Source organism: Patagioenas fasciata, chromosome 21 (assembly GCF_037038585.1).
Source record: "Patagioenas fasciata isolate bPatFas1 chromosome 21, bPatFas1.hap1, whole genome shotgun sequence".
In the NCBI taxonomy this organism is placed as follows: domain Eukaryota; kingdom Metazoa; phylum Chordata; class Aves; order Columbiformes; family Columbidae; genus Patagioenas; species Patagioenas fasciata.
In genome coordinates this window covers 6,608,464-6,622,575 of record NC_092540.1, presented here as the reverse complement: position 1 = coordinate 6,622,575, position 14,112 = coordinate 6,608,464, and the positions used below count along the sequence as shown (strand labels likewise).

General features: G+C 54.7%; 1 protein-coding gene and 2 long non-coding RNA genes across 3 annotated transcripts; all 3 read left to right on the top strand.

Annotated features, from left to right (window-relative positions):
* Positions 1–348: 348 nt before the first annotated feature.
* On the top strand, positions 349–5,501 carry LOC139829603 (ubiquitin carboxyl-terminal hydrolase 17-like protein 6). The gene is made up of 13 exons (XM_071817924.1): positions 349–370; positions 1,040–1,240; positions 1,670–1,780; positions 1,856–1,958; positions 2,103–2,170; positions 2,331–2,401; positions 2,946–3,028; positions 3,266–3,377; positions 3,632–3,772; positions 3,988–4,088; positions 4,340–4,436; positions 4,766–5,057; positions 5,338–5,501. The coding sequence occupies exons 1-13, from the start codon at positions 349–351 to the stop codon at positions 5,499–5,501; spliced, it is 1,566 nt and encodes a 521-aa protein (XP_071674025.1).
* A 1,934-nt stretch (positions 5,502–7,435) lies between these two features.
* On the top strand, positions 7,436–11,330 carry LOC139829579 (uncharacterized). The gene is made up of 3 exons (XR_011742104.1): positions 7,436–7,491; positions 7,847–7,959; positions 11,262–11,330. It is a non-coding gene; the product is annotated as an uncharacterized lncRNA (long non-coding RNA).
* Positions 11,331–12,248: 918 nt separating this feature from the next.
* On the top strand, positions 12,249–13,910 carry LOC139829580 (uncharacterized). The gene is made up of 3 exons (XR_011742105.1): positions 12,249–12,324; positions 13,243–13,312; positions 13,647–13,910. It is a non-coding gene; the product is annotated as an uncharacterized lncRNA (long non-coding RNA).
* Positions 13,911–14,112: the final 202 nt, after the last annotated feature.

The window sequence follows — 14,112 nt, the reverse complement described above, 5'->3', positions numbered from 1 at the left end:
GTAGCCCACGTCTCTCATTGAGTTTGAGAACTAGACAATCTTTTTGGTTGGAAGCGAACCTTTAAGATCATCGAGTCCAACCATACCCTCACTTTAGCTGCCCCTGGCAGACTCCCCTCTGCCCCCGGCAGACTTGTGCTGAGGACTCCCCAAGCGCAGCTCACGTCTTTCCCGGCTGCCCTTGGCAGACTCGTGGCATTTCACCAAATCTTCCCCATTCCTCACCTATACCTGTTTCCCCAAACCCACGCGATGGCAGACAAACACCTCAGCTGCCCCATGGTGGCCCTGGAGGAGGACAGGGCTCCCCAGGAGAACAGCTCTCCAGCAGAGCCCCAGGAGCTGTGCATGGCCCAGAACCTGGAGATGGGTGAGTGAGGGGCCCTGATTGTCTGGGCAGGGTGGGGGCCAGCGAGCGCTCCCTGCTCAACACCAGGGTCACGTTTCCCTGCACGCTGGCAGGGGGTTCCACAGGTGTTGGCCATGATGCTGCCTGAAGCCCAGGGCTGCTCCGAGCTGGGAGCCGGCCCCAGCACAGCCTCTGCGGGCAGAGGGGACCCAGCTCCTGCTCCAGGGCACGGGCAGCGAGAGGCAGCTGGGCGGGCAGGAGGCACCGTGCTGTGGGACGGGGACCTTTCCTGCCCGTCTGAAGCGAGTTCCTCACCCGCTGCACTGCGCCTTGCCGTGTCCTGCCTGGCTCCAGCATCGCAGCCCGTCTGCCGGGCACCCTCCAGCCCTGACACGCACGGGGAGGCTGTGCCGGGGGTTGATCCAGGTCAAGACTCCAGAGGGAAAGGAAGGTTGCTCAGGGCACAGAAGTCAGAGTGTGGATTTGTTGCACTTTTGGCAAAGTGAGCAGGGGAACACGATATTTTCCTTGACCAGGAACTTTCCAGAGCAGTGTTAGGCTTCCCCCAGTGTTTCTGTGTGGGAGGTTAGAGCTTGTTTTCCTGGGTGCTCCTGTACAGAACGCAACTTTTAAATATGCTTCTGTGCAAGAACGTGGACTCATCTCTCTTCCAATGTGGTTTCTTGGCAGTCGTTGCTGAGGGAATGGCTCCGCCGCAGAGGATCCTCTTTCCCCCAGAGAAGATTTGCATGGCCTGGCAGCACAGCCAGAGAGCTGGAGCGGGACTGCACAACCTGGGCAACACGTGCTTCCTCAACTCCGTCCTGCAGTGCCTGACCTACACCCCGCCTCTGGCCAACCACCTGCTCTCTGGGGAGCACAGCCGGGCCTGTCAGTACTTTTGGGAACATTCCTTGTACATCTGTTGAGCAGGGCCCAGGGGCTCCCAGAATCTGGATGCTGATCTAGGAGAAAGGTGGCCCTTCTTTGTCAGCTCCCTGAGTTGGTGTTCTCTGAACACTCAAGCCTAGAAGCAGCTTCTTCTATCTGGATGTGTTCATCTTCAGAAAGGCACCTCTTTCTATCGCAGGCTCTTGGTCCCTATTCCTGCAAGTTAAACTCCTTTGCTTATTGCACAGAAAGTTTCCGTCAGTTCAGCATCCCTCTGAAGAAAGTTTTCTGTGCATTAAAATGTCCCGGGCTTGTTGGGACTTGGGCACCTTGGGAGGAATGGAGAATTCTTAGAACTGCAAGACCCCCATTAGGTTTCCCATGGCTGTGGATATTTTGCAAACCTGAGGAGCTTCCCTCCCTCCCCAGGTGGCCAGGAAGGCTTCTGCATGATGTGCAGCATGGAAGTGCACGTTCAACAGGTGCTGCATTCCTCCGACAGTGCCATCGAGCCTTGGGCTGTCGTCGATGCTCTCACAGGTGAGTCAGTGCAGGTGCTGTGACATGACTGATGCCGTTCTTGTAGGAGAGAACTAGTAACTTCTTCTTTCTTAGAAATAGGAGAAAATTTCCAGCATGGCAGGCAGGAGGACGCCCACGAGTTCTTACGCTGCACCGTGGATGCCATGCAGAGAGCTTGTCTGAGCGGAAACAGCGAGTAAGCGCAAGCAAATTGTGTTTCCAGTGTTCCCAAGCCCTTTGGAGTCCTTGATGTCCTCCCCTCAAGGAAAACTATGGCCAGGGCTTTCAGGCAAAGCCACACTCTTGGAGGAGATAACTCTGCCTTCCCATTGGTTTGCAGCTTGGACATCTCCTCTCAAGCAACTACCGTCGTCCATCAGATCTTTGGGGGCTTTCTGAGATCCAGAGGTACTTTTCCACAGCTATTGCTCTCCTTGGAATCGTCTGTGCCCTCCTGTCTGCCTGTGATAACAGACGATGGCGTGGTTGGCGCAGTGGGTGTGAAGAGCGTAACCCGGCACGGTCCGTCGACTTCCCCTGTCACTGAGCATTTCCATTTGCCTTCCAGTCACATGCTGGAGCTGCCAAGCGGTTTCCGATTCCTACGAGGCCTTCCTGGATGTTCCTCTGGATATCAAAGTAAGAGAGTTTGTAATTGTGCTTCAAGATGTCCCAAGGCCCCTGTAGCTTTCCAGATTCCACACAGCTGGCTTACAAATGCATCTGACAAGAGAGGTTGGTGGTGGGCGGGAGGTGGAACGGACTGTGTTCTGCAGGGGCCACGGCAGTGGTCTCCCTGTCGCTGCTGGTTTCAGCTGGACAGGCACACGTGCCCCTCTCTGCACTGTGACGTACCCTCCTCCTTCTTCCCTTGGCCTCCCTCAACACCCGTCTGGCTCCCAGGCTCATGGGGGTGTTGTTTCCATCACTGGTGACACCCATACCCATCGGAGCTGAACTGTGCGGTGCCACAAAGAGGTGGCTCTGGAGAACCCCGGGAATCCCTGGGAAATGAAGGAGATGTTCAGCATCACACCCTCTTTCTGCCTCCCGGGCACTGCTTGCGGGTTCACCGTGGGTCTCCTCAGCCTCACCGAGCTGGTTTTTTTTGCGTAAACTCCTCGTAAGTGTTTGGGCGTGGGAATTTCCCAGAGCTCAGGGCTCTCCCTTCTCACCCCTCCAGGCAGCCGCATCTGTCACCGCAGCTCTGGAAGACTTTGTGAAACCTGAGCACCTGGATGGTGAAAACTGCTTTAAATGTAGCAAGTAAGGCTATTATTGATGATGTACTCATACCAGATCCTGTGCGAAGGTGTCATTGAGCACAAGTCAGCTTTTAACATTGGATTAAGGCACAGTAATGAGACGCAGGTGTTTTAACATGGCGTTATGGTACTGAATAGCCTCAAAAGAGCACAAGGATGTGTGAGACAGGAAAGGCTGTCTGGCCTTTGGGGGAAAAAAAAGTGTGTTTCAGCCCTTGTCTCTGTCCTGGCTTTCAAGGTGTGACAAGATGACTGCCGCCTCCAAGAGGTTCACAGTCCATCGCGCGCCCAAGGTTCTCACGGTGTGTCTGAAGAGGTTTGAAGCTTTCACCGGCGACAAGATCAGCAAGGTGTGTGCACAACTGGAGTGCAACGTTCTCTTCCTGGAGCGGGTTTCCTAAAGCCGGACGCTCTGTCGCAAGCTGCTCATGTTGAGATTTTCGCGTTCCCTTCTGGGGACAGTTCCCGTGGGAAGACAAGTGTGTCCTCTGCTCCCACAGAGCTGCTTTGGTCCGGATGAGTTTCCTGCCACCCAACTCGTGACATATTGCTGTGTCCTGAAGCTTTCCAGGATCATTGCTGAGCCCTCCTGGTCTCTCCGTAGGTTGTGGAGTATCCCCAGTACCTGGATCTTCGCCCGTACATGTCTCAGGCAGCCGGAGAACCGCTCCTCTACTCCTTGTACGCCGTCCTGGTGCACGGAGGTGACAGCTGCCGCGCAGGACACTACTTCTGCTACATAAAGGTGAAAAGCGACTTCCTTCTGAACAAAGGAAAAATGTATCCTGGGGAAAACTGACTTTCCTGCCGTGTTCCTAACAGCCAAGGATTTGAGGGGAGAAGGTTTCCTCAGGGGCTGGAATGCATATGTTTTGAACACTCCTGGTTCGGCAGTTTTTGGCCTGTGTTTTGTTCAGAAGCCGTGCCATTCATCTCCAGATATCGACGTTTTCTTTGCAGGCCAGTGATGGACTGTGGTACCAGATGAACGACAAGTCTGTGGATCTTTGCAACAGTGACAGAGTCCTCAGGCAGCAAGCCTATTTACTGTTTTACATCAGGTAATCACAAGTTTTAAACTGTGTTCAGAACACATTTCCTTTTCCTGGCTTTGTTATTTTTCTTCTCGTCCTCCTGAGTGTTTCTGTCATAGCAGACAATTACCACCTGCATCCTTCAGCCCAACCAAATTTCCCATTAGGGGTCTCAGTTGCATCTTCTCTCTGTCACATAAACTGTTCCAAGAAAATGCCAGAACCCAGAGGAGGCTGCAAGAACAGCCCTCAACAGAGATCCCTCCTTTTTTCCCCAGGTGCTTCGATTTGGAAACTGGACAAAAGGCTTCTTCCTCACCAGCACCATCAGAAGCCCGTTCCCTCCTCAGTCAGCGGGTGGCCGGTAGCAAGCAGGTGGGCTCTGTGGGACAGCAGCATCTGCCCCGTAGGACTAAGGTGGCTGTGGGGAGGTGGTCAGCGCACCAGAGGGACAGCGGGTTTTTTTGGGGATCTTGGCAGCGCTCTCTTTTCCCTGCCACACGGCAGCTTTCTGCACAGTTGCAGCACGGCTCCCTCTCCCAGCATCCCACCTGGATCCATTCCATTTGTCCTCCTTGGCCCCTCTGCAGCCTCCAGGAGCCTTTGGGAGGCCCTTAACTGTCCCCTGACAGCTTCTGGGGGTTCCCCACTGGTGGGTCCTGTCAGGAGAAAAGGGCAGGAGCTTCTCACAGCTCTCTTTGCAGGACATGGCGGGGGGCATGGAGGACTCTCCAGAGGACAGCAGCTCCCCCGCACCAGCCAGCACCAGCCAGCAAAGCCGGGCAGGTTCCCAGGAGGCATCTGTGGGCTGGCTGTACCCCATCTGGCCAGGGAGGATCAACAGCAGCTCCTCCCTGGGCTCCTGCTTGCGTCGCTTCTTCCACGGCTGTCTCAGGCTGTGCTGTCACCCCCGCGAGCGTGTGCTCCACTCTGCACGAGAGGACAGCAGCAAAGAGGAGCGGGGATTCAGCCCTTCTGCCCACGGCCAGGACAACGGTGCCAGGGAGAGGCCCAGGAGCAGATCCCCGCACTGGGGCAACGATTTTCGCAGTTGGGTCGTGGACACCGCGGACTATGAACACCCAGACGGGAGGAGGGGGAGAACCAGTCCCCTGAGCTGTGACCGCGCTCACAGGGACAAGGCAGCTCCACGACCCTTCAATGGCAGCTCCCAGCCTGCACCAGCACCTCCAGTGCCCTCCAATGGCAGCTCCCAGCCTGCACCAGCACCTCCAGTGCCCTCCAGCAGCAGCTCCCATTCTGTTCCTGCCCCCAGAGCTACTCAGGAGCAAACTCGGCCAAGGCGGAGAGATCGGAGCAGATCCCCACGGCAGGACTATGATCTCCGCAGCCGGTTTCTGGAGATCACAGACCAGCATCGCCCACCAAGGAGGACACGGAGCTGGAGAACAAGTCCTCCACGGTGTGACCGAGCCCTAAGGGATGATGCAGCTCCAGGGCCTTCCAGCGGCAGCTCCCGGTGTCGTTCCACACGCAAAGCTGCTCAGGAGCACACCCAGCTGAGGCAGAGGGAGCGGAGCAGATCCCCGCGGCGCAGCTATGATCTCCGCAGGCAGTTTGTGGAGATCACAGACTGTGACCCCTCAGCACAGAGGAGGAGGAGGGGCAGGACGGCTTCAGTGCCCTGGAGATGCAGATGAGGAAGACGGTTGGTGGTGACGGGGGCAGATTGCAGCCTGGATGAGGGAGGACACAGCATCTGACGGCTGTGATGCTGGAGAGGAGGAAGAGGAGGAGGAAGAGTCCAGGAAGCAGCAAAGCTGCCCCAGCAGGGACCAAGCTGCCCCAAGGGCACCCACAGCCAGTGCTGCCTCTGGCAGGAAGAGCTCAGAGAGCCCTTCCAGAGCCAGGGGCAGCTCTGCCGGCCGGCCCGCCTGCCCGCAGGCCCCTGGAGGAAGAGCTGCAACCTGCGTGCCACGGCTGGGATCGCTGCTCAGAAACACTCACTGGGCACCAGCGGGCAGAAAAGCCAAAGCCACCATTAAAAACAAACTCTTGTTGGCCTCGTGTGTGTCATTTATGGGGTGCTTGCTCCTCTGTGGGTTTAAGGCAAATGGAGAAATCCCCATTCTGAGAAGTCTCTGTGATGGGTTTTGGGAGCTGTGTGTTGTGTGTGCCCATCTTGCCCTCTCTTCTGTTTCAATGTGGAGATGTAAGGAGCCATTGCAAGGGGGAATGTTGTTTTAGAACTGATCTGGCACCTGACCCCAGCAGGGGAAGGACTCAGAGACATCAGCCCACAAATCCTTAATGTGAAAACAGAGTCCGTTTGAAATAATCCCGGAATCCAAACTGATTACTGTATTTAAAAAGTTAATCGAGGGGGAAGGGTAACCAAAGAGCCAGGAATCCAGTTTTTAAATAAATCAATAAGGTGAGAGGGTTGTTAGAATTAGATGAATGAGACAGGTAAACTGAGGCAAGCCCTGGGGAGTCTGTAAACCGTGCAGTACCAACCGATGGGAAGCAGGGGAGGGAATGTGCAGCTGGGATCGGTGGATGTGTAAGCGGGGGCTTTTTGTCCTATTCCCTGTGCCTGTCTTTGGGTAGAACACCTGGTCTTGCAAAATCGTTTATAAAATACGCTTTGCTGAGAGATCCTGCCCGGGCCTGTTCTACTGGCAAGGTGATTGTTTCCTACAGCAGGGTTTGGCAGCAGAAGTTTGGCAGGACAAGAGGGCCCATGAGGTCAGAAAGCACAGCAGAGCTGGAACCTGGGGTCATGGGCACCAAACCCAGCTCGGGTGGGAGCCAAGAGGGTGCCCTCGTGTGCAGGGCCCAAAGCGCCATCTGTAGCATCTGCCCGTCCTTCTGAGTGCCCAGAGCCTCCCTCTTGGGGCCAAATCCTCATGTTTAGGGTCCCAACGTGTCTTTCATCACCCATGGCCTTTGGTCAGGGACCACAGCTTCATTTTCAGGTGGAGCTCGCTGCCTGGCAACAACTGCCCGGAAGTGTGTGGACCAGTCACACCTGGTGGGAGTGCAGCACAGAGATGATTGAGAAATGGTCTGAGCAATCATTTGGTGGGGGGAGCCAGTGGGAAATCCCAGACAGCCAATCAGAGAAAACAGCGGCTCAGGGAAGGCGGACACTGTGGAGCGAGTAGCCCCTCAGGCAGCCAATCAGAGAGAGTATCACCTCAGGGCAGGGTGAGCCCCAAAGCAAGACAGAGTCACTGCCCAGGCAGCCAATCAGCTGCAGGAGCAGCTCAGGGGAGGAGATTGACAGCCCTCCCGACCAATGGTGGCGCAGCCCAGGCTGAGCAGGCAGTTGCTCTGCAGGCGGCCAGGGTGAGTTTTGCCATGGCGCCCGTGGAGCTGCCCGAGGCCGAGCAGTGCCCGGCCCAGCCCTGGGGCCCTTTTTCCTCCCTCTGGGGCCCTGGAGATGTTGTTGCTGCCTCTGGCCCAGGTGTGTGTGGGCTGCTCTGGCCTGGTTCTCGTGGGCGGGGGAGGGGGCAGGGGGCACTTGCTGGAGAGGAGCAGCTGGGGCTGGAGCTGGAGAGAGCAGGAGAAGGGGAAGCAGCTGGAGGGTGAAGTGCAGGGGATCCCCAGGGCTGCTGCTGCAGCTGCACCAGAGACAGCTGCCCCTCTGGGTGAGGAAGAGTCCCTGTGAGCAGCCTCAGCAGAGCAGATCACAAACATGCACCGCAGGGTCTGTGTAAGTGATGACAATTACTGTACGGCCGTATAGTGTGTGTGTGTGTGGTGTGCGCCTGGGAAGCCTCGTGCTGTAAGAGCTGTCAAACACCGATGTGTTCTCTTAGGTGCAGGATGGACAAACGACTGGAGCTACAGAATAGGAGGGGAGGAAAAGACAGGCAGACAGAAGTGCCTGAACTCCACAACTTGCCTGGCAGTGCAGAGAGCAGGAACTGTGGTGAGTCCTGGGCCCTTGGGGTCATTTCATCCCCATTTGTGCTCCAGTCCCTCCCTGCTCCCTCCTCTTTTTTACTGTGTCCTTCTTCCTTTTCATCTCTTCTCTCTCTGTCCCTCTCTGCTTCTTCCTCACCATTTCCTCCACCCTTCTCCACCTCTGTGCAGGGTTTCTCGTATCTCCCTTTCTGTCTCCACCCTTCTGTGGTTCTCATCATCCCTGGTTTCTCTTTGTCACCATTCTGCTCTGTTGCTCTGTCCTGCTCCCTGCCCCATCATTTCTCACTGTATCCCTCTGTCCTGCACCCTGCACCTATTCCTGCCCCTCTTGTTTTTTTACTCCCTCTCCATCTTGCTGCCCGCCCCAGGATTTTTTCCCCAATCTCTATCCTGCCCCCAACCCTTATTTTTCTTTCTCTCTCCTGTTCCCCTTCTGTCCTTCTACCTGTCTTCCCTTTCCTTGCTGCTTCTTTCTGCAGCTCTGTCCAGATTACTGCCCCTTTTCCTTCTTGATGTCTTTCTGTCCTGGTTTTCCTTCTGTCTTCCATCCCTGTTCCCAGTGCCATCCCTTCTCACTATATCGCCCCTGTCCAGCTGGCTCTGCCTTTTCTTTGTCTTCTCTTCCTCTTTCCTGCTCCTCAGCCCTCTTTTCCTCTTTCTCCAGCTCATTACTGCATGATTCCCCTTTCCAGTCTCTTCATTTGGATCCCAACTTTTCTTTATTTCTCACTTCCTTTGTTCTGTTCCCTGTCTTTCTTTTTGTCTCTCCATCTGTACATCCCCCTCCCTGTCTTTCTCTAGCCCCTTCCTGCTTCTCCTCCTCCCCCCTCCCCATCCCTCTGTCCTGCTCATCAGCCCTGCTGTTTCTTCCTCCCTGTCTCATCACAGCTTATTGTACCTTTTTGCCTCCATCTCTCCATCTCTCGTTCCTTTTCCCTGTGTGTTTCTTTCTCTCTCAGCTCCTCTGTCTTCTCTCTTGTCTGATTTGTCTCTTGCTAGTCCTCTGTCCTTCTCCCCAGAAGCTTCAACTGAATGGCCAGGTGTCCCTGCACTCTGGTGGTTCCTCATCAGTGCCCTGGGGAAGATCTGAGTCTGTAGGGCTGGGGATCATTTAGGAGCTGCTCTCCTTCTGCAGACAGCAGAGGTTGTTTTCAGCTGCTGCTTATGCAGCTTGTTGGAAGAGCAGCTGTGGGCCTTCTTTGGAAGGGAGGTTTCTTGTTCTGTGCTTACTGCTCCTCGGGACCCTGCACAGGAGCGGTGTTGGGGTCTGCAGGGACGGGTGGGACCTGCTGTGATTCCTGGTGAATGTGAACTGAACTTGTCCTGATGTACTCGAATGAAAACAGACTGACCGTAGATGGTTTACTTCCCTGTTTCAGTTCCAAACTACATGGTTGGCAAGGAAGAACATGAGACTTTGTGCTGCTTTCCAGATGTCAGTGGCTGCGAATCAGCTGAGAACATCACTGCCTTTGGTACCAGGGCAGGTGGTCTGTGATCAGGGGTGTGGACCTGCATGGCAGTGCCTTTGTGAACATTTTATGATGTTGCCGCTTCAAAGCCCTTCATTTTCCTAGATATTTGAAGATGGTATTTCTTATTCGGAGGTGCAGACTCTGTTTGGACTTGATGTTGAACGGTCCATATAATGGGGTGCATAAAATAAGAACCTTTCTTCCTTGTTGTTGTTTTCTTACACTGTCTGAATTTGGTAAGCAAGAGCAAGAGTGGTTTGCAGTGTCTGCTTTTGAGAGTAACGTATTCCTGACTGTCTCCGTCTTTGTATGGTGAAGGTTTCTGCCTGCACTGTGATTTTGCTGGGCTGTGAGGCTGTGTTGGAGCAGCAGAGGTCAGAAGTGGTGGCTTTAAAGGCATTGAAGCTGTGGTAAAACTAGCAGGAAAAGCTAGTTTCTTCCTAGAGAGCTGCCTGACAAAAATAGCTACAAGTAAAGACCCTTGAAGTTGGCTCTTCTTTTTTTTTATTTATTCTTAATATGGAGCTTTTGGGATTGATTGATTGATTGATTGATTGATTTCTGGGAAGCAAGAAGTGAGAGCCTGTGCACTCTCGTAGGCAGCGTTGCCTCCCAGAATAGGTGCACCCTTCTCCACTTCCTTCTCCACTTCTGTTCCTTCTATGCTCGTGAAGCACAAGGACGTGCAGTAGTGTGCAGATTTGGTGATTTCCAATGTGACTGTGGTGTCAGAGCCCCACGGTGACGTGCTGTGCTGTGTCTTGGCAGCAGCAGCAGCAGCATCATGGTGCGAGCGTGGCGGCCATGGTCCTCACCCTCCTCCTCCTCCTGGTGTCCCTGCCAGCCCGGGACACCCAGGCTGCTCCAGCTGAGCGCAGGGAGCAGGTGGGCAGGCAGGGGCAGCACCCAGCCCCGAGCAGCTCAGCAGGGCAGCAGTGGGGCCAGGGCTGGGGCTGGGGCCGGGAGAGCAGCCGGGCTGGGCCGGGCAGGGCGAACCAGGCAGCACCAGGGTGTGGGCAGGGGGCAGACAGCCCGCAGGGAGGGGAGAGGGGCTGCGGCTGCTTCAGGGGCAGGTTCTGGGCAAGCAGGGGCTGGGAGTGCTGGCACAGGGGCAGAAACCAGCACTGAGTCCCTGTGGGGCCCTCCCTGCCCCCCAACCTCGTGCCACACGGACCCATCCCAGGGCGCGCTTTGAGCCTTTGGGCCTGTTTCAAATCAAAGCTGGGATTGCTTTGGCTCTTTAGACCATTTTTGAGCTAAATCTGGGCACATTTGTGCCCTTTGGGATCGTTTCTGCCTATATCTGGGAGTTCTTTGGCTTTCCAGTTTCGTTTATACCCAAATCTGCGGGTGTTTGGGCCATTTTTGGCCATTTTTTACCACAATCTGGACATACTTTGACTCTTTGGTCCAGTTTCACCCTGAACCTGGGGATGTTATACCCCTTTTTGGCCAGTTTTGCTCAAATCTAGTTTTGCTTTGGTTTTTCTGGCTCTCTTTACCCGATATACTCAGGTGCTTTTGCCCATTTTTTCCCCTGATATAGGCACTGTGATCCCAAATATGGGATGTTTTCATGTTTGCCGACAGCTTTGCACCCAAGTGTGGATGTTTTTGCCTCTTTGGGCCACTTTTTGCCCGAATACTCAGATTCTTTTGCCTGTATTGACCAACATAGCCCCCAAATATTTGGAATATTTTGCCATTTTGCCAGATTTTTTTCCCAAATACGGCTATTTTTCTGCAATATATGGGCACTGTTGTCCTAAATATGTTGTGTTGTGTTTTGTTTTTTCTCTCTTGTTTATGTCCTCTTTTACCTGAAATCAAGGAGTATTGCTCTGTGAGCCTGGAAACCTCTCTGATCTGTGCTTGACTCCAGGACATGGCATTGGCAGAGTTGATCGAGCTTCTCAGGTGGATCCTGGTTAGGAGCCTTGGGCTGTCACGGAGGTAAGTTGTCACTGTCTGTCTGCTTGAGGGAATAAACACTGGCATTTTAATAGGTTATTCATGTGTGATTGTACCCAAGATCATCTCAGAGGCTTTCTGAAAGCTTTTTGTGCCTTGGTGGTATTACGCAGAAAAGTCATGAATATTCAATTTGCCTGAAAACCTGCTAGGTCTCAGCAAAAAGGTCACCTGTGTTCTGTTTCTAGCTGTGGGAACGTATGCCTTACTATGTGTCTTGTGTCATTACCTCACCCTCTCCCATCACAGCAGGTGACTGAGGAAGAAGGAGATCACAACATGCTATAGAAGCTCCCCACATGTGTTTGACTCCCTGTTTGGTTCCTGCAGTCCATGCTGATCAAGCCTCTTGGTGTAATCCTGTTCCTGAGCCTGGGGGGAATCCCAGGGGTAAGTGTTCAGTCTTCATAGGTTACTGACCTTTTGCGTTTGTTAGTATTTGGTTTATTATTTGTTAAGGTTTTCTTGCAATAGTTGAGTCTTGCAGTAGCCAGCAGGCTCTGATATAGGAGAAACACGGATGATCATTTTTTGCGCTGGTGCTCCATGCTCCCACGTTAGTGTGGGTTTCCTTTTGTGTGTGTGAGAGGTCTCCTGGTCAGAAGGCCCTGAGAGGCCCCGTGTTGGTCCATCTGGTCCTTGAGGGGTGTTGCATGTGGCCTGGACACAGTAGTTTGGAAGCTGCCAGGTGCCAGTCAAGGGGTCTGCAGCCCCTCTGCAGCTTTGGCAATTTCAGCATGCGTCTGGGTCCCATGTTGTTGCCTGACCCCCGTCCCGGCGCTGCAGGTCGCTGAGGACAAGGTAGATCACGGTGTGAAATGGAAACGCTTTTCCTTTCTGCTTGACTCCAGCCATCCCTGTAGGCAACCGCTACTTGACTTCTTCACTTGAGTGTGTCCGTGAGCCTCGGGGCAATCCCACAGGTACGACCTTGGAACTAATGAACATTTACATGTTAATTTTCTGTTCCTGTGAAATTTAGCTTGCTGCTTTCTTGGCTGATGCTCAGTCATGCAGAAGGGAAGTGGGTCCCCCTCAGTGCTGTGCCCCAGAGGGCTCTGCCTTGCAAAGCTCTTTGCCAACTGCTCCATCTCTGCGCTGCTCGCAGTGCCGGCTGCCGAGGCAGCAGCAGGTCGGGGCTGAGTTTAGAGCTGGGTGAGCTCCAGGGAGTCCTTTCTCCTGACAGCTCCAGGCCTGGTTAGTGGCCACTGCAAGTGCTGGATAAATGTTGGCAAGATGCTCCTGAGGGGAAGGGAGAGAGGAGCTGCCACTGGGATGGGTTTGGATCCTGGGGACACAGCGGTGGCTCACAAGGGTGGCCAGTGCGGAGGGGCAGTGTGAGCTCTGGTGCTGCTGTCTCCAGGTTGGATCACCAGACCCAGGCCACCATGCTGGTTCACCAGATCTTCGGCAGATCCCTGTGCTCCCGTGGTGAGCGCTGGCTGCCAGATCCTGGGCCTGTGACTCTCAGGGCAGAGGTTGCCCTGAGAGCCTTGCAGCAAAAATCTTTTGGGAAAACTGCTGAGTGTGTGTAACTTCTCCAGAGCTGCAGCTGGTCAGTCTGGTGGTTCCTGTGAGTTGTGGCGTGTGTTGTGGTGATGGAAAATGCTGTTGGCTGTGGGCCCCATCACTTTGCCACCAGCTGAAGAACCCATGTTGGCAGTTATGTAGCAGCACTTGCTGTCCCAGCACGCAGTGGAATTGCACGCTGTGAATCCTGGTGCCGACATCCCAGAGCCCAAAGCTGGAGAGGGGGAACACGGCAGCTGCCTGTGCTGTGCTGGGGTGGTGTTGGGTGCAGGTGTTGTGCCGGGGTGTGCTTACTGCTCTTGCTTTTGCAGTGAAGTTCTCAGTGTGCAGGAGCATCTGGGAGACCTCTGACCCTTTCCTGGACCTGGCGCTGGAGATCAGGTACTGGGGCAGGGTCTGGGTGGGGGAGCTCTGCTCTCACAGGGGATGTTCCTGCAGCTGCACCGTTACTGCTCTCAAGGCTGCTTAACTGCCAGTGTCAGGCAGGGTGCAGGCAAGAGGGAAGCAGCTTCTGTTGTTGTGCTGCCTCTGTCTGGCAAAGCAGAGCCCGTTGCCTGAGCATGAGCCACGACTCCTCCATTGAGGCTCTGTGGTGTGGGGGACAGTGCAGTCGTCCCTCACAGCATGCTGGGCAGTGCCTGGCTGGGGGCAGGCTCAGGGCTTTGGTGCAGTCTGTGGCCCTGTACTCATGCTCTGTTTCATCTCTTGGGGCCAGTGTCTCTGATCAGGTGAAAAAAGCTCTGACCAACAGACCCATGTCTTCACCAGTGACAGGCCAGGTGAGTCCTGAAGGCTGTTCAGGGCCAGAGCACCATGTCACCGCTACCAGCCAAGAAGCTGGTGTTTTGTGCCAAAAAGTGAGTCTGAGCTTCTGCCTGGGGTCTTCAATAGGTGCCTTGTGTCTTGTGAGCTGGAGATTGTGTTGGGGACAGTGTAGACCGGATGCTGGGTGTCTTGCTAAGCTGGAGGCAGACAGGGAGAGCCCCTCAGCCCCAGGGCTGCAGCAATTGCTCTGGTTTGGGGTGCATGGCCAGGTCCCTGCTGTTGTTCCCATCCCTGATTAAGGCTGGAGAAACGCCTCCTGTCTTCTTGCTCAGGACAGAGGGGCGGGGGTGCCAGTCCCTGGAGCAGGGTGACCTCACCAGTCTTCTCTGGGTATCCTGTCCCCTGGGGTGATGGGA

What these genes read in the sequence shown, in the direction of transcription:
- LOC139829603 (XM_071817924.1), top strand. Translation starts at nt 349, where the DNA reads ATGGCCCAGAACCTGGAGATGG. An exon ending in CCGGCGACAAGATCAGCAAG is followed by an intron (nt 3,378 to 3,631) that starts GTGTGTGCACAA and finishes GTCTCTCCGTAG; the next exon opens with GTTGTGGAGTATCCCCAGTA. An exon ending in TATTTACTGTTTTACATCAG is followed by an intron (nt 4,089 to 4,339) that starts GTAATCACAAGT and finishes TTTTTTCCCCAG; the next exon opens with GTGCTTCGATTTGGAAACTG.